Source organism: Cetorhinus maximus, chromosome 22 (genome assembly GCF_964194155.1).
Source record: "Cetorhinus maximus chromosome 22, sCetMax3.hap1.1, whole genome shotgun sequence".
NCBI lineage: Eukaryota > Metazoa > Chordata > Chondrichthyes > Lamniformes > Cetorhinidae > Cetorhinus > Cetorhinus maximus.
In genome coordinates this window covers 35,613,509-35,637,391 of record NC_135900.1, presented here as the reverse complement: position 1 = coordinate 35,637,391, position 23,883 = coordinate 35,613,509, and the positions used below count along the sequence as shown (strand labels likewise).

General features: G+C 42.1%; 2 protein-coding genes across 4 annotated transcripts in view; one reads left to right on the top strand and one right to left on the bottom strand.

Annotated features, from left to right (window-relative positions):
* The window catches only part of LOC144696600 (dedicator of cytokinesis protein 4-like), a 391,455-nt gene extending 382,632 nt beyond the window's left edge, over positions 1-8,823 (bottom strand). For both annotated transcript variants that reach the window (XM_078568091.1, XM_078568092.1), the window contains exon 1: positions 8,652-8,823. In XM_078568091.1, coding sequence (XP_078424217.1) covers positions 8,652-8,688 — 37 coding nt within the window. In that variant the 5' untranslated portion in view covers positions 8,689-8,823. The remainder of the gene's footprint in view (positions 1-8,651) is intronic.
* Positions 8,824-9,004: 181 nt separating this feature from the next.
* Positions 9,005-23,883, top strand: part of znf277 (zinc finger protein 277) — a 70,045-nt gene continuing 55,166 nt past the window's right edge. Inside the window, exons 1-3 of one of the 2 annotated variants that reach the window (XM_078568088.1) lie at positions 9,079-9,147; positions 17,852-18,053; positions 21,062-21,109. In XM_078568088.1, coding sequence (XP_078424214.1) covers positions 9,117-9,147; positions 17,852-18,053; positions 21,062-21,109 — 281 coding nt within the window. In that variant the 5' untranslated portion in view covers positions 9,079-9,116. Of the gene's footprint in view, positions 9,148-17,851; positions 18,054-21,061; positions 21,110-23,883 lie in introns of both variants that reach the window. The other variant, XM_078568090.1, reaches the window with a different exon arrangement.

The window sequence follows — 23,883 nt, the reverse complement described above, 5'->3', positions numbered from 1 at the left end:
TGGGGAGTATTCCATCACACTTCTGACTTGTTCCTTGCAGATGGTGGACAGGCTTTGGAGAGTCAGGGGGCAAGTTACTCATCACACGGTTCCTAGCTTCTGCCCTGCTCTTGTAGCCGCAGTATTTATATGGCTGATCCAGTTCAGTTTCTGGTCAATGGTAATCCCTAGGATGTTGATAGCAGGGGATTCAGTGATGGCAATGCCATTGAACATCTGGACCAGCCATATAAATACTGTGGCTACAAGAACAGGTCAGAGGCTGGGAATTCTGTGCTAACTCACTTCCTGACTTCTTAAAGCCTGTCCACCATCTACAAGGCACAAGTCAGGGGTGCGATGGAATACTCTCCACTTGTCTGGATGAGTCACTTACAACAACACTAAAGAAGCTCAACATCATCCAGGACAAAGCAGTCCACTCTCTTCACCACCAATGCACAGTGGTGGCAATGCACGCAATATCCAAGATGAACTGCAGCAACTCACCAAGGTTCCTTTGACAGCACTTTCCAAACCCGTGTCCTCTACCACCTTGAAGGACAAGAGCAGCAGACGCAAGGAAACACCATCACCTATAAGTTCCCCTCTAAGCCACATACCTCCCTGACTCACTTCACTGTCAGTGGGTCAAAATCCTCGAACCCCCTTCCTATCAGCACGATGGGTGCATCAACATCTCACAGACTGCAGGGGTTCAAGAAGGTGGATCACCACTACCTTCTCAACTGCAATTAGGGTTGGGCAGTAATTGTTGGCTTAGCCAGTGCCACCCACAGCCCATGAAAGAATAAATAAAAATTCAGTGGGTTTTACTTTAGGCAATTGTAACTTTTATTCCAGTTACTTATATTGGTGATTACTGGTGAGGCAACCTTAATTTTGAGTCTTACTGAAGCAAATTGCAATTATATTTGTGCATTATTTTGAATTATATTTAAGAACTTGATGCACTCATCAATTGCCTTGTGATTTCTTTGATCAAACTCAAAGTGTTTGACAAAGTAGCAGAAAGGGAACAAGTGGCTGAAGGTCATTTCAGCACCAAACATTGCTTACTTAATCACAACCAAAAGCAGTTTAAAATTAAAATATTTCTTATAGTTAACTTCCTCAAATTAATGTGAATTGATATGAAGCAGGTTCAAATGTATGATCTCTTAAATATTTCTGACAAGAAACAGCACCAACTTGTATTTATACAGCATCTTTAATACAGTAAGCAACTCAAGTACTTCACAAGAGCCTTAAACAAAATATGATAGCAAGCCACACAAGTAGATCTTAGGGCAGATGGTCATAAGCTTGGTCAAAAGGATAGGTCAAGGAGTGTCTTAAGAGAGAGGAAAAGGGGTTTAGGGAGGGAATTCCAGAGCTTAGGGACGAGACAGCTGAAGGCATGACCACCAATGGAGGTGAGATTAAAATCTCAAGATGCCAGAATTGGAGATGCACAGCTATCTTGGGGGTTTCTAGGCGTGGAGGAGACTACAGAGTTAGGGAAAAGGCCATGGGAGGGATTTGAAAACAAACTTGAGAATTTTAACATCAAGGCATTGCTTCACTGGAAGTTGATTGGTTGGTTGATTGGTCACTTGGAACGAATGGGATGGCAAGGATGCTGTGGGTAGTGAAGTTGGAAGCTGGAGAGACACTGGCCCCTTCCAATCCTCCTTACTTACAGGGGCAGTGTCAGAGGACAAGAGAATTGTCAATGTTACACCCTTGTTCAGAAATGTGTATAGGATAATCCCAGCAACTCCAGGCCAGTCAGCTTAACTTGGTGGGAAAGTTTTTTGAAATGATAGTCTGCAACAAAATTAATAGTCACTTGGACAAATGTGGGCAAATTAACGAAAGTGAGCACGGATTTGTTCGTTGTGTATATGTAACTTGAATGAGGTTTTAAATGAGGTAACAGAAGGTTGATGAAGCTAATGCAGTTGGTATGATGTATATGGATTTCCAAAAACACATGATAAAGTGCCACATAACAAGCTTGTCCCATGGATTAAAAGGGACAGTGGCAATGTGGATATGAACTTGGCTGAAAGACAGGAAACAACCGTTCACCACTATGTTTTTCAGACTGGAGAAAGGTATAGAGTGGGGTTCCCCAGGGATCAGTTCTTGGATCACTGCTTTTCTTGACCTGTATTAATGACTTACACTTGGGTGTGTAGGGCACAGCTTCAAATTTGCTGACAACACAAAATGTGGAAGCATTGTGAATTATGAGGTTAGTGATAGACTTTAAGAGGAAATAGGGAGGCTGCTGGAATGGAGCGAGACCTGATAATAAAATACACACACTGCAAAATGATACACTTCGGGGGGAAGAACAAGGAGAGGCAATATAAAAGGATAAAATTCTAAAGGGGGTGCAGAAGCAGAGGGACCTGGGGTAATATGTGCACAAATTATTAAAGATGGCAAGTCAGGTTAAAAAAGTGGTTGAAAAGGTATATGGGATCTTGGGCTTTGGGCTTTATAAACAGAGGCATATAGTACAAAAGGAAAGCAGTTATGGTGAACCTTTATAAAACACTGGTTTGGCCTCAACTGGAGTGTCCTGCCCAGTTCTGGGTGTGACCTTGGTAAGAAGGATGTGAAGGCTTTATAGAGGGTGCAGAAAAGATTTCCAAGCATGTTTCTAGGAATTAGGGACATCAGTTACATGGATAGTGCGCAATATGCCCTTAAGGGATATCAACATGACATCAAGAGAAGGGACATGTATCATGTGATCTAGATGTCATTTCACTTTTGCTTTGAGCAGAGCACACACACAGCTCTAATGTCTTCAAGCTTTATACATATGTATAACCATTTCCATGTCCCTAGTCTTTATAAATGAACCCACATCATGTTTACCCAATCCTTTATGAGTGATTGGTGCCTTGTGTCTTGTACAGTAAATAAGCCCAAGGTATATCATTATAATAACACAGCAGATAGTTTGGGGAAACAGGCGCTGTTCTCCTTAGAGTACAGGAAGTTGGGAGGAAATTTGGTAGAACTGTTCAAAATCATGAGGGTACCAGACAGAGTAGATAAGGAGAAACTCTTATGCCTCATGTGGCTCGAATAAGTGTTCATAACACATAGGGACAATGGACAAATTCACCATTGAAACGTCACAAGTAGCCCACAGGAAAACAAAGACAGAGCTGGAAAATTAAAGAAAAGTCGCCCCTGTACAATATTACTTTATAGCAGGGCTCCTCCACAGTCTGAGGTTGAGCAATTGCAGCTACAGGCATCTTGCTGAAAGCAGGAAAGGAGGAACAGCGACTGAGAGAGACGCAGAATCTGAGGAGCTGTTTCTCCAGTCACAGATTCATTCCCTCCCATGTTGCTGTTCCAGCTCCTTCAATCACAGGTCCCCCTTCTCCCACTCATACTGCTCTTTCAGAGACAGAATCCATGACTGGAGCAGCAGCAAAGGCTGAAGGGAAGGAACCACTGATTGGAGGAACGGGAACAGCAGCATGGGAGACAGGAGAATTGAAAGCAAATGAAAAAAACCTTTTCCCCGAGATGGGGTGAGAGGAGATGGATACAGTTCTCTTCAGAGCAGAAACTCAGAGCCTGGGAGTCAATGGGCAGTTGTTTCCTCCCTTTGGGATTATTTATCTCTGACAATCCTTTTATAAAGTTGTGTATTTTTTATGGGGGGAGGTGGTGGGGGATGAAGACGAGGAGGCCTCTCTGGATGAGAGAGTCAAGTGGAAGCACAGTCAATCATGGCTTCCAAAAGGGAATTGAATAATTAGCTGAAGATAAAAAGAAATGTAGGGCTGCAGGGAAAGGGCTGGGGTGGGGGGTGGAGGGGGCTGTGGAAAGGTGAGACTTGCTGAGTTACTCTCGCAGAGAGCCAGCATGGACACAAAGTGCCAAAATGTCCTGCTTCTGTGCTGTAACTGCATTTCATGGTATATGATCAGCAGCATATTTACCATGTGATGTTTAAGATATGCAAGGTCAACAGTCTTGAGATTAGAGAATAAAAATATTTTTATAGGAATTATGACAAGCTTTATGAAGTATTATAAAGTACAAGTAAAATTAAATTCTTAAGCAAATAATTACTTGCATTATCCCCCTAAAAAGTGTTGTACAGATATCATGACCATTGGTTGTAGGTCTGTCATATTTCTAGGACCATGCTAATTTCAACATGGTGATGCAAAGAATTGAAGTTGCATGCCTAAAGTTTGTTAAATAGGAATGAGTGAAAAAAGTAACTTAAAAAATGCATCAATTCCAGTTGCTAATAATTTCTAAACAACAGGTTAATAGCTAAAAGAAGATTTGCATTAGGTGATAGCATTGTGTAAAATCACCCCATTGAGCTCTATTATATTTATTTTATAGAGACAGAATTCCATTATATTTATTTTGTAGAGACAGAATAAGTAAATTGCCATAGAACCTAAGTGATTATGATACCAACCATAGGTTTTAATGTCATCAAAACATGAAGTACACAATAATCTTGAATATATATTTCAAATGCATGAAACCCTTTGTTCCAGCCCATCAAGAGTTACCATTGCTAACTATTTTCATTACGATTGACATTTGTCCAAGTTGCGTATCATGTGACAGGAAGGACGGATTTTTGAGTTTGCATAATATGAGGCCAGTGCTAATAATAGTATCAGCTCCTGAAACAGCAATTTTACAAAGGAGTAAAACAGGTTGTAAATATATATCAACATAGGACAGAAATCTTCCACTGACAGATCTTCCATTGACAGAGATTTACAATCTACATTGTCACACTTAATTGGAAATGTGGGTTTAAGGGGTCAAAATAGTCTATACATTTAATATACAGATGTACATCTTTAATAACTGTAAATACTGCATTTATTGGATGCACAATTTTTAACTACTCAATATTAGATTAGATGCATTATTGTTTGAATTGTGCCCACGAAATAGCAATCCCAGTACAAAATATTTTTGGCAATCAGCAGTATCTTTTATTCTAATATGTTGAGAGATTATCTGTACCTGACAATTTTGCCCTTTGTCCAATATATCCAATCAAGAGTGAGCCTAACGCTGGGGGTCACTGTGCTTAATTTCTGGGTTCAAAAGATTAATCGGGAAAGATTTTCAAGTTGGCATTCAGATATAGAACTGCTGTGGTGATTCGCCCATTATAGGAACTGTCTCTTTTTTATCCCCATCCAATCACAAGTGATATTTATATATTATATTTTATATCCCACCAACTTCAACCTTAACCCGTATTATTGGCAATTTTATTTTGAGGGATTTTTCACAAGAGATTGATTAAAACATTTATGTTGTTTTTATTTCAGGCCTAGCCACATATGACCTTTGCAGTATTGTCCCACGGAACTTACAACTGCTCTTTTGCCATAAAAAATAAAATCAAGGAAAGCAAAGCTCACAAGAAAATTTCCTGATTCAATTTACATAACTTCCACTGAACATCAACTAGATTGTCTTCTTCTTCACCCTGGTTTCCCCATTTTAGTGTTTACAGCTGTACCTTTAAACAAAAACTTCTGGAGCTGCGGTTATTGGGACCGATAGTTGGAAGATGCTATTCACTGCCAACATCATGCATATTTTGCTGTAGGTTGCAGGCCACATATGTGGTTAGGCACATGAAAAGAGCTGCATGTCTGGCCAGTAAATTTTTAATCAGAAAATGCTGGAAACACTCAATGTTGTCAGGCAGCAGCTACCAGGAGACAAGATAAGAGTTGACCTTTCGACAGAACAGTTCGAATGAAAAGGCTAAAACCTGAAACAGACTCGATCTGTTCTCCCCACAGATGCTGGCTGACTTGCCAAGTGTTTTCAGCGTTTTATAGGTTGTTTCAGATTTCCAGCATATGCAATCTTTTTACTTATAAGCATTTTAAGAAATACTTTGAGAGTGCTGGCTCTTCAACAAAAATCTTAGAATTATTAAATTTACAAAGTAGCAGCGAATGGATTACTTAAGCGCTTTGAAAATCTGGGGAGACACCATGCTGCTTCTGCAACCTGGAGCCAATTCCAATTGGTCAGAGCTTCCGCAAGGGCAACCTCTTAGGCTGTATTCAAATCAACTCTGAATCCGATTCCCAAATTAGGCAAAATAAATAATGCAATTGAAATCCTGAAGGTGATGACTGAAAAACGGAAAACCTCCATACTGGTTACATTGTTTTATTTAATTTTTCCACGCATAAACATTACAAACTAGCTGTTCACAGTTAAAACATCAGCAATCAGAACTGATAGTTTTGGAGCCAAAAGCCACTGAATTAAGACATAGGTTGGATATGTGTCTTCAATTGGCTTGTCACAGGTAACCTTTTCAAAATGATTAACTTTGCTACAACTCGTGTTATAAATTGCTCACCTATTTGTATTGTAGCCAGTCTCCAATTTATTATCCACTTATAAAGGGATGAGAGATAAATAACATATGAGGAAAATTAAATAATTCCTTTAGATAATATCACCACCGTCAACACCCCTTTGTCCTTTTGTCTATGACATCTTTGGCAGTCTCTTCTTGGCCTCCACCTATCACTGGCCCCCTATCGAGCTCTATCTGTCCCACCACCCTCTACCAGCTAAAATTTCATCTCATTTCTATACGTCTTAGTTCTGATGAAGGGTCAGACGGACTCGAAACGTGAACTGTATCCCTCTCCGCAGATGCTGTCAGACCTGCTGAGTTTTTCCACGTATTTTTGTTTTTGTTCCAGATTTCCAGCATCCGCAGTATTTAGCTTTTAAATTAAATAATTAACTAGTTATCAAAGTTGATCCATCCACCTGGGTCTAGCGATCACAAACAGCCCATTTCCTGCATAGTGAGTGAAAACCTGCACATGATTGCAATTTGTTCTGTTTCTAAGTTGTAGTTGATATATAATGCACACAATTCTCTCCCAAAATAAACTTACTCTAAGCGATGTTACAACGTGAAAAACTCGTACCCATTAAATAACCGAAAACGTTGACTCTAAAATACGAAGTCTGTGGTTAGTTTATCGGCATGACACTTCCAAAACAAGACTTCACTAATTCCTACTTGACCAACCACCCACAATAGATTAGAGAAACTTTCGCTTCCATGCTCTCTCGGATGATCAAAACATTGATTGACATCCTGACCTCACTATTGCAGAGATTTCATGTTCCCGCAGAGTTTACATTAAGCAAGATATAAGTCAGTCCCACGCTCCAAATCCATCGGATCCACTCGGAGCATGAACCTGAGGTGTTTAAAAATAAAACTGCAGCCCCGTTCTGTTTAAATCCCTGAGAGATATGCAGCACGGCTTCGGCCAAATCGCAGGGGGAAACGGAAATTTCAATAATCATTGATCGGTGGGCGAAACCAGATGCGTCCCGGCAATAATATTTCTTTTAAAGACGACAAGGTCGGTATTTAGTAACTAGAGTTAGCAGTCCGGCAGATTCAGGCAACGTGAAGGACATCTGCGCGATCTGGGTATTAACCAGCTCTGGCTGATTGTAGAGCTCCATTCACAAAAATCCCGATAAATGTCCTGGCACACAAAACCTTTCCACCTTCCCAAATGAAGCGCTCCAGCAACACTTCACACTGTGCCCGAGGGGGCAGGGTTGAATAATACTTCCAACGGGCGTCAACAGGACAACTTCTGTTGAAATGTTCAGGTTTGTTAAGAGCCGCAGCCACTTATTCTGTGTGTTTTCCCTCTAATCCCATCACCCGCTGTTTAAACAAAAAGGGGGCGTTTTCCTATCAATCCTACATTGATCTGTTGTCCCGCTGAGCTGCGGCGGTAACATCCAGATTGCGCTGCTTTGTTGCGACATCAAATTAAAAAACATCAAATCATTCCGCTTCCTTTTTCAAGCGTGTTTGTTCTATTTTTAATAATTAATGGGGAGGAATGTTTCAGATCTGTTTATCTAATTTGTTTACCGATCAGCGCAATATCATTTATCGGTTTCTAAACTTTGCCCAACTCTGACCATACGCCCAGGTTACAGAGAGTGATTTAAGGCGACTAGCCTCGGCCAAATTGCAAACGAGCAAAATGTGTCACTTCGGTGTTGCATTTTCTAGCTATGTATCTGGGTACATTCCCAACCTTGGGTCTCCCCGAACAGCCAGTTTGTTTGTTTGTTTGTTTGTTTGTTGCATGAAAGAAAGACAATGTAGTGATTAGCAGACCCCCTAACGTTGGATGGATGGATAGAAGCAGGGAGGATAAAACAAAAGGAAGAAAACTCAAGGGGGCTAATATTTGGAAAGGGTTTGAGGAATGTTAAACGGGAAAAAGATAGCGGGGCCACAAAGCAACGAAGACATCCAACATTTCTCCCTCTGCCTCTCCGCCAAGGGCATTTTCAACGCCAACAAGGAAAGGGAGAGTGAAAAAGAAAGGCGAGACCTGCTATCTTGGCAGCTGGCTAAGCGGCTCGCACCGTTATTGAAGCGGCAACATTATTATGGTGGTCGGCTCAGTTCCCCACAAGCTTTTTTTTTTCTCCTTCACGTATCGCTTTTACTCTCTGCACCGACACTGGCACTAGACCAACTCACTGCAATTCAATAGATGAACAAAAATGGGGACAAAACCAAAAATAACACAGTCAGCCGGCAATTCACTCACCCACACCGTACTTCTCATTGTCTGTCGGTATCCACATTGTCGAGACAGATACGCGATGAGCACATATGTTCTGCCCAACAAGAAAACTTGTCCCCTAGCGCGCCCCAGTTATTGAGCAGTTGCTCCGCGGGACCATTGTTCAGCCTCTGGACGGGCAGCAACCCGGGCAGCCGAGGGGGCGTCTGGGAGTTGGAGTCCAGAGTTGTGTGTTTTGGCCGCGGAGTGTTATGGGGGCTGTAGTTCGGTGGGACCGATGGGCGGGGCGGCGCGAGGGCCTGTGGGAGATGTCGTCCTAAACTCTCGGCCGACCCTGGGTGAAGGCGGCGCCGTGAACTACAACCTTCCCGGTTCACAGCGCGAAAGGTACTGCGTCGCTACCTGCCGTAAAATGATTGGCTGCAAAACGGTTGTTATGGTTTCCTGGCGGAAGTTCCTCCTCCTCCGAGTTATCTTTGGGGTGGTGTGATGGCGGCGGTGGGCATGGCAGCCGCAGCAGGTGGGGAAATTCTACAATGTATATTTTTAGTCATTTGTTATGTTAGGGAAGGGGGTTAACAGCCGCGGTGTGGTTAACTTGTTTCTTTCAATATCATTAAACCATGGCGGCAGCCAGTATAGGGGAAAGGTCAGTCCATTTACACATGGGGAGCTATGACTCCTTTTAAAGCATGAGAAGTTAGACATCTAAAGTAAAAGAGGTTTCACTCTATTGCAAACGTGGTTGATTGGCCTGCCATAGACTAAGGTAGTCGGATATCCTAGAGGCCACGTGGTTATTGTGCTGTTGAGGGTTGGAAGGTTGATGTGGGGAGCGCCACAACCCAGCCAAGGTGGGCTAGGGATGAATATCCTACAGTTCAAGACGATTACGTCCCAGTATCAGGGGTTCATTCGGTGTTCAAAGAATATGTTTGGAGTCCACGACAGAAAGAGCATATGGAATAGAAGCAGGAGTGGATAATTTGGCTCTTAGATCCTGTTTTGCCATTCAGTTTAATTATGATTGGTCTTTTACATCCATTCCACCTTGCTGCACTATCCCCATATCCCTGAATTTTCTTATCCAAATATTTATTAATGTCTGCCTTGAATATACGCAATGACTGAGTGTCCACTGTTTGCTGGGGCAGAGAATTCTAAAAGTCACAGAAGCTCCTGTGTGCCTGACTTACAGTCATAGAGGTCTGCAGCACAGAAAAAGCCCTTTTGGCCCATCAAGTCTGTGCTGGTCAAATAAGTACTTAACTATTCTAACCCCACTTTCCAGCACTAGGCCTTGTATGCCATGCCATGGCATTGCAAGTGCACATCCAAATACTTCTTAAATGTTATGAGGGCATCTGCATCTACCACCCTTTCAGGCTGAGTTCCAGATTCCCACCACCCTCTGGGTGAGAAAATTCTTTCTCACATCCCCTCAAAACCTCCTGCCCCTTACCTTAAATCTATGCACCCTGGTTATTGATCCCTCCACCAAGGGGAAAAGCTCCTTCCTGTCTACCCTATCTATGCCCCTAATAATTTTATACACCTCAATCATGTACCCCTCCTCAATCTCCTCTGCTCCAGGGAAAATAACCCCAGTCTATCCAATCTCTCCTCAAAACTAAAACTCTCCAGCCCAGGCAACATCCTGGTAGATCTCCTTTGCACTCTAGTGCAATCACATCCTTACTAATGCAGATTCCAGAACTGCACGCAACACTCTAGTTGTGGCCTAACCAGCGTTTTATACAGTTCCAGCATAACCTCTCTGCTCTTATATTCTATGCCTTAGCTAATAAAGGCAAGTGTCCCATTTGCCTTCTTAACCACCTTATCTACCTGTCCCTCTACCTTGAGGGACCAGTGGACATGCACACCAAGGTCCCTCTGATCCTTGGTACTTCCCAGGGTCCTACCATTCATCGTGTATTCCTGTGCCTTGTTTGTCCTGCCCAAGTGCATCACCTCACACTTATCCGGATTAAATTCCATTTGCCACTGATCAGCCAGTCTATATCCTCCTATAATCTAAAGCTATCCTCACTTTTTACCACCCCACCAATTTTCGTGTCATCCGTGAGCTTACTGATCAACCCTCCTACATTCAAGTCTAAATCCTTTGTATATACCACAAACAGCGAGGGACCCAACACCGATCCCTATGGAACCCCACTGGACACAGGCATCCAGTCACAAAAACACCCCTCAACCATCACCCTCTGCTTCCTGCTACTCAGCCAATTCTGGATCCAATTTGCTAAATTGCCTTGGATCCCATGAGCTCTTACTTTCATTTTCAGTCTCCCATGCGGGACCTTCTCAAAAGCCTTGCTGAAGTCCAAGTAGACTACGTCAAATGGATTGACTACGTCAAATGGATTGCCCACATCAACACACCTGGTCACCTCTTCGAAAGATTCAATCAAATTGGTCAGACATGACCTCCCCTTAACAAAACCATGCTGAATGTCCTTGATTAATTCTGTCCTTCAGAATTGCTTCCAATAGCTTCCCCACCACTGAGGTTAGACTGACTGGCCTGTAGTTCCCTGGTCTATCCCTTCCTTCCTTGAATAACGGTACCACATTGGCTGTCCTCCAATCCTCTGGCACCTCTCCTGTGGCCAGAGAGGTATTGAAAATTATTGCCAATGCCCTTGCTATCTCCTCCCTTGCCTCACTCAGCAACCTGGGATACGTTTCATCCAGGCCTGGAGATTTATATACTTTGAAGCCTGCCAGACCACTTAGAACCTCCCCCCTTTCTAAGCTAATTCCTTTAATTATATCACAGTCATCCTGCCTGACTTCCATACCCACGTCGTCCCTCTCACTTGTGAACACCGACACAAAGTATTCATTTAGAACACTACCTATGCCTTCTGGCTCCACACACAAATTACCACTCCTTAACGGGCCCTACTCTTTCCGTGGTTATCCTCTTACTCTTAATGTACTTGTAAAATAATGGATTTTGGATTTTCCTTTATTTTACCTGCCAATGTATTTTCATGCCCCCTTTTTGCTCTCCTAATTTCCTTTTTAGGTTTCCCCCCACCTTACACATTCTGTACTCCTCTAGGGCTTCTGCTGTTTTGAGCCCTCAATATCTGCCACAAGCCTCCCTTTTTCTCTTTATCCAATAATATCCCTTGACATCCAGGGCTCCCTGGATTTGTCGGCCCCACCCTTTGTCTTTACTGGAATATGTTGGCCCTGTACTCTCCCTATTTCCTTCCTGAATGAGTCCCATTGCTCTTACGCAGATTTACCTAAAAGTAGCTGTTCCCAGTCCACTCTGGCCAAATCATATCTGATCTTATTAAAATCAACCTTCCCCCAATTTAGAACTCTGATTTCTGGCCCATCCTTGACCTTTTTCATAACAACCTTGAATCTAACTGAGTTATGATCATTATCTGCAAAATGCTCCCCCACTGATACCTCTACCACTTGCCTGGCTTCATTCCCTAAAATTAAGTCTCGGACTGCCCCCTCTCTTGTAGGACCACCTACGTACTGGCTTAAAAAGCTCTCCTGGATGCATTTTAAGAATTCCGCTCTGTCTCAACCTATCACACTATGACTAACCCATTAATGTTGGGGAAGTTGAAATCCCCCACTATTACTACCCTATTATTTTTACACTTCTCTGAAATTTGCCTACCTATCTGTTCTTCTATTTCTGACTGTTTGGGGACCAAAAGTGCACTCCCAGCAATGTGATTGCTCCTTTTTTGTTTTTCAGTTCTACCCATATGGCTTCATTTGAGGACCCTTCTAAGATGTCATCCCTCCTTACTGCTGTAATTGATTCCTTGAACAATATTACAATACCCTGTCCTCTTTTACCTCCTTCCCTGTCTCGCCTGAAGACCCAAAGTCCTGGAATATTGAGCTGCTAATTCTGCCCCTCTCTCAACCATGTCTCTGTGACAGCAATGACATCATACTTCCATGTGCTCACTTCTTTGGGCAGGAGTCCTCTCCCTGTTCAACGGATCCTTTTACCCGCCTCCAATATTCCCGCTCCACCTGGACCTCTCCCTCTGGATTCTTACCTTCTCTTGATCTTTTCATTGAGAACTGTCGGCGTGACATCAGTCATCTCAATTTCTCTGCTCCTCTCACCCACTCTAACCTGTCTCTCTGAACTTGCTGCACTCCGTTCTCTCAGGTCCAACCCTGACATTGTGATCAAACCTGCTGACAAGGGTGGTGCTGTTGTTGTCTGGCGCACTGACCTCTACCTCGCAGAGGCTGAGCGTCAACCCGCAGACACTTTCTCCTACCTCCCCTTGGACCACTGAACATCAAGCCATTGTTTCCAGGACTGTTATTGACCTCATCTCCTCTGGAGATCTTCCTTCCACAGCTTCCAAATTCAGTCTCCCAACCTTGGACGGCCCGCTTCTACCTCCTACCCAAAATCCACAAACAGGACTGTCCCGGCAGACCAATCGTGTCAGCCTGTTCCTGCCCCATGGAACTCATTTCTTGCTATCTTGACTCCATTCTCTCTCCCCTTGTCCAGTCCCTTCCCACCTCCATCCGTGATTTCTCTGACACCCTACATCAAATCAACAATTTCCAGTTCCCTGGCCCCAATCGCCTCCTGTTCACCATTTACATCCAATCCCTCAACACCTCCATCCCCCACTGGGATGGTCTGATGGCTCTCCGCTTCTTCCTCGAACAGAGGCCCGAACAATCCTCATCCACCACTACTCTCCTCCGTCTGGCTGAACTTGTTTTCTCACCGAACAATTTCTCCTTAAACTCCTCTCACTTCCTCCAAATAAAAGGTGTGGCTATGGGTACCCGCATAGGCCCCAGTTATGCCTGTCTGTTTATGGGGTATGTGGAACATCCCTTGTTCCAGTCCTACTCCAGCCCCCCTCCCACAACTCTTTCTCCGGTACATCGATGATTGCTTTGGTGCTGCTTCATGCTCTCGTCTGGGCCTGGAAAAATTTATTAATTTTGCTTCCAATTTCCACCTCTCCATCATTTTCACATGGTCCATCTCTGACACTTCCCTTCCCTTCCTTGACCTCTCTGTCTCAATTTGTGGTGATAGACTTTCCACCGATATTCATTACAAGCCTACCGACTCCCACAGCTACCTCGACTACAGCTCCTCACACCCCGCTTCCTGTAAGGAGTCCATCCCATTCTCTCAGTTTCTTTGCATCCGTCGCATCTGTTCTGATGATGCCACTTTCAAAAACAGTTCCTCTGACATGTCTTCCTTCTTCCTTAACCGAGGTTTTCCACCCAGGGTGGTTGACAGGGCCCTCAACCGTGTCAGGCCCATCTCCCGCGCATCCGCCCTCACACCTTCCTCTCCCTCCCAGAACCATGATAGGGTCCCCCTTGTCCTCACTTATCACCCCACCAGCCTCCGCATTCAAAGGATCATCCTCTGCCATTTCCGCCAACTCCAGCATGATGCCACCACCAAACAAATCTTCCCTTCACCCCCCGGCGGCATTCCGCAGGGATCGTTTCCTCCGGGACACACTGGTCCACTCCTCCATCACCCCCTACACCTCAACCCCCTCCCACGGCACCTTCCCATGCAACCGCAGAAGGTGCAACACCTGCCCCTTTACTTCCTCTCTACTCACCGTCCAAGGGCCCAAATACTCCTTTCAAGTGAAGCAGCATTTCACTTGCACTTCCCTCGATTTAGTCTACTGCATTCGCTGCTCCCAAAGTGGTTTCCTCTACATTGGAGAGACCAAACGCAGACTGGGTGATCGCTTTGCGGAACACCTTTGGTCTGTCCACAAGCATGACCCAGACCTCCCTGTCGCTTGCCATTTCAACACTCCACCCTGCTCTCATTCCCACATGTCCGTCCTTGGCCTGCTGCATTGTTCCAGTGAAGTTCAACGCAAACTGGAGGAACAGCACCTCATCTTCCGACTCGGCACTTTACAGCCTTCTGGACTGAATATTGAGTTCAACAATTTAAAATCATGAACTCTCTCCTCCATCCCCACCCCCTTTCCGATCCCCCTTTTTTCCAATAATTTATATAGATTTTTCTTTTCCCACCTATTTCCATTATTTTTAAATGTTTTTCCATCCATTGTTTTATCTCTACCTTTTAGCCTATTTCGATCCCTTCCCCCCACTAGGGCTATCTGTACCTTGCTCGTCCTGCTTTCTACCCTTAATCTCACCTATTAGCACATTCCTTAGATAATATCACCACCTTCAACACCTTTGTCCTTTTGTCTATGACATCTTTTGGCTATCTCCACCTATCACTGGCCCTCTATCCAGCTCTACTTGTCCCATCCCCCCTTTAAACCAGCTTATATTTCATCTCTTTTCTATTTTTCCTTAGTTATATTGAAGAGTCATACGGACTCGAAACGTTAACTGTATCCCTCTCCGCAGATGCTGTCAGACCTGCTGAGTTTTTCCAGGCATTTTTATTTTTTGTTTCATACTTCCATGTGTTAACTTGTGCCCTCAACTCATCTGCCTTATTTGTCAGACTCCTTACATTAAAATAAATACCATCCAAACTTGCCAAACACCCCTGTGCCTTAACTGGCCTATAATATTGTGCCTTCCAGACTCATTTGCTCTCTTTTCTAATTTCTGATCAGCTTGCATACGGTGTTGAATATCATCTGCGTTTCCAAATGTATAATTTTCAACAGTCTCATTCCTTGGTCATCTATTAGATTTTGTATCAATCTAATGTTTTGACAGATTTCAGTTGCTTTCGTGCCAGTGCAGTTAAAAGTATGAATCTCAATTTCCATTATTATGGATAAGTTTTTTCATTCTGCTCCCAGTCAGTTTCTGTATCAGCCACCAATACAATCAATGACAATGCTGCAGGGTGACTTGACAGAATAGAATGTGAGATAATTGAGAATTGCAACACTGAATTCACTGGACACAAAGGGTCAGTTTAGCAGCCAGAGCATGGCAAAACCTGTGAAGAGTAGTGAGTGTTTGGCGTTTGAAGAAAAGTTTGTGCACAATCCAGTTTCATTGGAAGGAGAGAAAGGGAGAGATACATTTCAGAGTCCCAGAATATTCCTCAAGTTGAATTGGAAATCATCCAGTTTCAAACTGATAACATCACGCCTTCAGCCTGAGCGCACGCGCGCGTGCCCCCCCTCCCCGCCCCCATGCCAAAGAGCTGGAGGCATTTTGAATGAATGTGAAAAGTATGGGCTCCCTGGTTTGCTTTTTTAAAAAAAAAAACAATACTTTGAGTCCAAATATGCTGCAACTATATCTGAGATAAATTCACATGGGCGTTACGGAGTGCCCCTTCCTTAATAGAGCCTTTAATATTAGTCATTTATCTCCAACCAAATTTGGAATTAGGATTGGCAAAGTAAATACAGATACCAAAATACAACCTACTTTTATATATACCCATGTAACATAGTTTATTTCAATGGACTTGAAGCAAACCTTATTTTTATTTTGTCTCACTGTTGTTTATGGTCTGATTTTCACAAGGACATTTATTTTACAAATATTATCTGATAATTCAATGGGGAGCTGTGTCATACAGACCAGGGAGGATATGATGCAATTCCAGTTGCTGAGTTCACTGATCCAGCTGTAAAACTGCTATAATTGTCCTAAGTGTCTTGGTTTTAATAGGTGAGGAAATAGTCAATTTTCTTTGATTGCAATCACGACATTTGCTGGAAATAGAAATGTAAAGTGAAGGCAGAATCAGGCTCAACTCTAATAGCCAATGGTCAAATAGCCTACTGATTCTCTCTTGTTGATGAATAAGACCAGTTAGTGCAACATACTAAAGGGCTTCCCATGGAACAATAGTCCAGCAAAGAGTTAACATCTTCAGGAGGGGAAGAGCAGAGAAAATTGTTCAGACATTTTTTAAAATGATCAAAATCAGAATTTATAGGAAGCTATTCTGTCTGTCATCTTCCAATGATAGCTCTTTAACTAGAACTATCTTCTCAAATTCTAATTTTCTGCCTTTTTCTGAAACCTTTTACGGAAGACAAATTTATCTTTATCCTATTAGTTGCATTTTTATGACTAACTAGACTTGTTTTCCATTTGGCAGCTTTGTTGGTTTATTTTATAAACGGATTGTGGAAGAAAATGGAGAGGGAGGTGGTATCCCGGAATAACATAAAATAACATGTATACACTGACATCATAAACATACTTTCCAGAGTCTTGTTAAATCATTATTAATGTGTTTCTACTGCACATGTACAAAACACAGGGGTTTCACATTTAGCTACTCTTATGAGGAGAGATTGAGCAAGTTAGGCCTATACTCGCTAGAGTTTAGAAGGATGAGAGGAGATCTAATTGAGGTATATAAGATGCTATAGGGGATAGACAAAGTAGATGTGGAGCGGATGTTTCCCCTTCTGGGTCATTCTAGAATGAGAGGCCATAGTTTTAGGCTAAGGGTGGTAGATTTAAATCACAGATGAGGAGGAATTCCTTTTCTCAAAGGGTCGTGAATCTGTGGAATTCACTACCTCAGAGTGCAGTGGATGCCGGGACGCTGAATAAATTTAAGGAGGAGATAGACAGATTTTTAATTAGTAATGGGTTGAAAGGCTATGGGGAGAGGGCGGGAAATTTGAGTTGAGGTCGAAATGAGATCAGCCATGATCATAATGAATGGCGGGGCAGGCTCGAAGGGCTGAATTGCTTACACCTGCTCCTAGTTCTTATGTTCTTATGTAAAGTGTAATAGCTGTGGAGACATTCTAACTTTCAAAAACAAATTGTTCACTGAACATTTCCAAATTATTAAATGCTTACTGTAACTTTAAAAATAAACTATATACCTAAATACCTCGTGTTAATGAAACAAATTTACTCACTCTTAGAGTGCAAAATGTTCCTCGCTCATCAACATGGCAAAGAGAAATCACTTGCCACATTCAGAAGGCAGTCCATGATGTGTCTTATGAACGGAAAAGTTCTAAAGTGTCTCTGTCAGTGCTGACATCAGGCACCTCCTGTCACTTGGAGCAGGAGTCAGCATCCACCCTAGGCTTTGCTGCGCTCAAATGCATTTCGCAGTTATGATAGTGGGACTGAACCCACATGATCAAAAAGTTGCAAATTTTTTCTTCCAGCAGATAGAACTATAAATAAACAAAAGAGCTGAAAGGTGCAGATTGAAAGTGTTATTCATTTAACTACTACAGTGAATTTTGTATGGTTTTCAGGAAAAAAAGACTGGATATTGGAACCCCTCTCCTTGCCAGAGTCTCCGTGTTGCATTGCTGATGGGTTCACTTCCCTGGCGTTACCTTGCATATTTTGTGAAGATTGTTATCCTGCAGAAGAGCAGGAAAAGCTACTTGGGCATTTGATTATTGAACACAAACTGGTGATAGCTGATGTGAAGCTCATTGTTGATTTTAGAAGGTTTGAAGATTTACATTTCATTCATGTGCTCGCTGTGTTTTTGCATGATGCTGAGTAAATGCACATTTCTGTGCCTTGAATAGGAGTGGAGATATAAGTTTCACTTCAAATATTTTGCAGATTACAAAGTTATACAGTTCACTTGTTTCTGATATGTACAAGAAAGAAGTGAGCTGACAATCTATAAGGCCCGCCTAGTATGGAGGAATTAACCTTTGTGCAAATCACCAAAGACCTGTTATAAGGATACTATAACTTTGTTCAATCATGATAAGCAATTGAGCCTGAAAAAGTAAAGGCAACTGAAGTTCATTTAAATGTCCCCATATAATGCTTTTATTCCAGTACAAGGCTTTTCTGCTGACGTAAGTATGGGGATGGCCTATATAATTTTTAATCCTCCCATGTGATGTGCACAAAGCTTTATGAATGTATAGAATTTTTCAAATCCCCCTAACCACATTGATGGAGAAACACTGCAACAGTACATGTGGGCAAATTAGTCATATATTACTGGGCATGGGGGGGCGTGCAGCAGCAGTAATGTGTTTCATACCCATTTTGTTTTCTCTTCTAATAATACCCTGGGCTAAAAACTGGGTTTTTTAAATTGACAGGAAAAAATATTTGCATACTTACAAAAGAAACTCTAAGTTACAGCATTTTGGTATCCTATATGCTGGATCCTTTGCATAGAAGGATAAACACTGCAGATCAAATCCTGTCAAATATTTAAATTTGTGTAATTATGTGTCTACCACGATCACTGACATACTGCAGGAAACCAAATTGAAAGACATTTCAATTGTCAAATATTCTCCTCCCTGTCTCCAACACATCTACCCCATAGAGTATTTGCTGTAAGATTGTTTAGATCCCTGTTTAGTTTCAACAACTGCTTGCATTTATGTCACACTTTTAATGTAGATAAATATTCCAAGATGCTTCACAAAAGTGTAATCGAACAAGAATCAACAGCTTTAGGAGATGATAGTATGGGTGACAAAAAGCTTGGTCAAAGAAAAATGTTTTAAGGAAGACTGGAAAGGAGAAGAAAGAGGTGGAGAAGCAGAGAGGTTCAGGGAGGCAATCACAGACCTTAGAGCCTAAATGGTTGAAGGTATGATTGCCAAGAGTCTGGTGAACAGAGAGGTGGATGCACAAGAGGCCCAAGTTGGAACAATGCTGTCTTCTGGGGTTAGGTGGCCATGATTATAAGGCTGGAGAAGTTTATGGAGATGGGGAAGGATTTGAACACATGGTTGAGAATTTTACATTGGCTGGCACCCCCAGTGCCTCACATTTCAGCCAGCAAGCACAGAGGTGTGATAGGGACTTGTTTCATGATAGGACACAGGCAGCATGGTTTTAGAAGAGCTCAAGTTTATGGATGGTGGAGCATTGGGATAGTAATCTCTGGAGACAACAAGCATGGATGAGGGTGGCAACAGAAAATGAGCTAAGGCAGGAATGGGGCTGGTTATGTAATGGAGGTGGAAGTATGTGATCTTTGTGATTTGGAGACTATAAAATCTGAAGCTCAGCTTGGTGCTTGATAGGATACTGAGGTTACAAACAACCTGCTTCAACCTGAGATTGTGGCCAGAGAGGGGGGGTGGAATTTACAATATCTGCTGGAATGAGGGATAGTTGGGTGGGCAGGAAGGGAAGTTGGATAGCCAGTTTAATGGAAATGGAGTTGAAAGTGGTAGAGATGCATCACATTGGCAAGATAAGCTCAGAGAGGATATGCAAGAGGATAGGAGAGGAACTAAAGAAAGATGCAAGTACAGAACTTGGGCAGGAGGATGTTGGGGGAGGCTGGTGTGGTGAGAAAGGGGAAGCAGAAGAGGAAATTGTAGTGATGGTCTCAGTTCCAATGATGAAGACATCCTTGAGCTCCTTGCACTTGTTGGAAGTAAAAGTGGAGGGAAAGGAAAGATTTAAGTACACTTGGTGGCAGAGAGCAAAACCCAGTGTTGTATTTTTTTTATTTAAGGATGCTCTTGGACTAGTGCAGGGCCAGTCAGTTTTCAGAACCTAAAAGAGAAAAGCAGTCTTGGCTATTACTGATGTGGAAGTTGCATCATCATGATTGGGAGACCACTTTGATCCCCAGTTTGAGTGAAACATCTGAGAGTAACTATCCACCCGAAATTCTGGAACAGCGTTGTTGTGAATATCAGAAACTGTTCTAGACCCCTGGCTACCCACATACAATATCACAAGAAATCTACAAAATACATGGAAATAAATATGAACCACAAAACCTTTCACAAAACCTTATTTCTTGCTACCCCAATGTGTTCACGATTTTTCTGAAATTTAAGCAACTAGCAGTATCTGATGCAGGCAGTCATTTAATTATTTCTTTCATACATTTGGCATGTTTTCTTACGCAGTCTTAGATTGGAAACTAAATTTTTAAAGTTTTGTAGATATTCTAGATTCCTTTTTATAAACAAAAAGGATGAGGTACAGGCAGTAATAATGTTTTCTGAAAGGAAATTATTAAGCTGAAAATTTAAAATTAAAATCAAATTCACTTATAAATGCTTCACCGCAAGGTGGCTGATCACTCGGTTAGGACCTTCATTTTCTCTGTATTTCAATGCTGTGGAAAATAGGAACTGAGGCTAAGCAATAACATTTATTTATGCACTGAAGTTTAGGAACATTGAGAAGATGCTAGTCCTACATTGGTGAGCTACTTTGTGCTTTGAAACTAATTTATTTTTAAAAAAACTTTCTTTTGCTTTTCAAAAATACGGGGCTTTGTCCTTCAGCCACATACTTGAGGTTTAAGTCATGGTATTGCACAACCTATTTGCAAACAACAACTTTAATGAACCAATACTGTGCATATTATTGGATATGTTGAAACAATATAGACATGTATAAAAATGTACTTATTTCTAGAAGTAAAGTGTACTCCATTGTGGCCTTCTGCTGGGCTAATGCCCTACTTCAATCCAAACAAATAAATTCTGTTCTATTTCAATGGACAGGTTCCATAGAGTTGTACTGCTGCTGCCTGTTGAACACCTTGTTGGTTGGTTAGTTAACATAATTTTCCTGATGGGTTTAAAATAAATGAGCATGTTAGACAAGATAATTACAAGAGAAATAACTTTCAAAACTGAATTGGAGTTCACATTCTTAATTAGGTTTTAACCCGTGGCATGCAGATAGTTAGATAAATAACAAAAAATGGTGGGCACACAGCAAACTACAGATGTTAAATGCTGGCTTTAAGTAAAGTTTTATTGTTTTGAGGAGTTTCCAGGATCTTACCTTAACCCTGAGGTAGCTTGAATCCTCGGAAAAATGCACTTAATTTTCTGTCACAATGCCTAGAATTTGATCCTTTACACTGGAACATGCAACCAGCACGTGTCCATTTTATGCACCAGGTTGTATTAAATTATTCACCTATAGTATCTGCTGATTTTTGTGATCGGCAGTTAGCTTTGTAGATTGCTTCTAACGCCTGGTGCAAATCTGTTTAACAGCCCCAAAGAGCAGCATTATTCATCCTGTGGGTCTTATTTCTTTTCCCAAGATTCTATTTACTTGCAGTTCTGACCAAGACATTATTTCTCATGTGACACTTCTGTTTCACGTGACAATTTACTGTATTTAGATTCCTTGAAATTGATTTAGCTGACAAGAGTGTGTACAAGCACCCCTATGACGAAGCAATTCAGATGACAATTCAAACAGGTTGGGCGTAGGGGTGACTTAAATATAGCAATAAAAGGAGCAGTAATTGAAATTGTAATATTATGATCTGGGTGTGCAAATAGTATAACACTTGCTTACGAGCTCACTTACATATATCTGTATACTGGTCCCGTTACTATACAGAAACAAAATTTTGCAATTGGCAGACAACTGGCATTATGCATTTTCCATACTCTTTCTATGTTTCTGTGTGTACAAATTAAATAGGAGCAGGACTAGGTCATTCAGCCCTTCGAGCCTGCTCTACCATTCCATGTGATCATGGCTGATCCTCTATCTCAACTCCATACTCCACTCTCTCCACATACCCCTTAACACCTTTAGAGTCTAGAAATCTATCTATTTCCTTCTTAAATATATTCAGTGACTTGGCCTCCACAGCCTTCTGTGGTAGAGAATTCCTCAGGTTCACCACCCTCTGAGTGAAGCAATTTCCCCTCATCTCAGTCCTAAATGGCCTACCCTGTACCCTGAGCTTCATCTCAGTCCTAAATGGCCTGCCCTGTACCCTGAGACTGTGACCCCTTGTCCTAGACCGTCCCAGCCAAAGGAAACATCATCACTCCATCCAGTCTGTCCAGCCCTGTCAGAATTTTATACGTTTCAATGAGATCCCCTCTCATTCTTCTAAACTCCAGTGAATACACACCTAGTCGACCCAATCTCTCCCCATACGACAATGCTGCCATCCCAGGAATCAGTCTGGTGAACCTTCGCTGTACTCCCTCTTTGTCAAGTATATCTTTTCTTCGGCAAGCAGACCAAAACTGCACACAATACTCCAGGTATGGTCTCACCAAGGTCCTGTACAGCTGCAGTAAGATATTCTGCTCCTGTACTCAAGTCCTCTGGCAATGAAGGCTAATGTGCCATTTTCCGCCTTAACTGCTTGCTGTACCTGCATGCTTGCTTTCAGTGACTGGTGTACAAGGACAGCCAAGTCCCTTTGTACATCAACATTTCCCAATCTATCACAATTTAAATAGTGTGCCATTCTGTTTTTCCTACCGAAGTAGATAATTTCATACTGATTCACATTATACTGCATCTGCCATGTATTTGTCCACTCATTCAACCTGTCTAAATCACCTTGAAGCCTCTTAACATCTGCATCACCACTCACATTCCCACCAAGTATCATGTCATCAGCAAACTTGGAAATATTACATTTTGTTCCCTCATCCAAATCACTGATATGTGTTGTGAATAGCTGGGGCCCAAGCACTGACCCCTGCGGTTCCCCACTAGTCACCGCCTAACACTCCAAAAAAGACCCATTTATTCCTACCCACTGTTTCCTGTCTGCTAACCAATTCTCAATCCATGCCAACATATTACCCCCAATCCCATGTGCTTTAATTTTACACACTAACCTCTTGTGTGGGACTTCATCAAAAGCTTTCTGAAAATCTAAATACACCACATCCACTGGTTCTCCCTTATCTATTTTGCTTGTTTCGTCCTCAAAAAACACTCCAGTACGTTTGTCAAACCTGATTTCCCTTTCATAAATCCATGTTGAGTTTGTCTAATCCCATTGATATTTTCTAAGTGGCCTGTTATCACATCCTTTATAATAGACTCTAACATTTTCCCCAGGACTGATGTAAGTTAACCAGTCTGTAATTCCGTTTTCTCCATCCCTCTTTTTTTAAAGAGTGCAGTTACATTTGCTGGAACTGTTCCAGAATGAACAGACTTTAGGAAGATGACAACCAATGCATCCACTATTTCCATGGCCACCGCCTTTATTATCCTGGGATGGAGATTATCAGGCTCTGGGGATTTATTGGCTTTCAGTCCCATTAATTTCTCCAGCACTATCTTTTTTTAGTAATGCTAATTTCCTTCAATTCCTCCTCCTCGCTTGGTTCCTGAGCATTTCTGTGAAGTTACTTGGGTCTTCCTCCCGTGAAGAGAGAACTAAAGTAGTTGTCCAATTGCTCTGCCATTTCCAGGTCCTCTCTTGTAAGGGACCTACGTTTGTCTTCACTAATCTTATTCTTTTTACGTACTTACAGAAGCTTTTACAGTCTGCTTTTATGTTCCATGCAAGTTTACTCTTAGACTCTATTTTTCCCCTCTG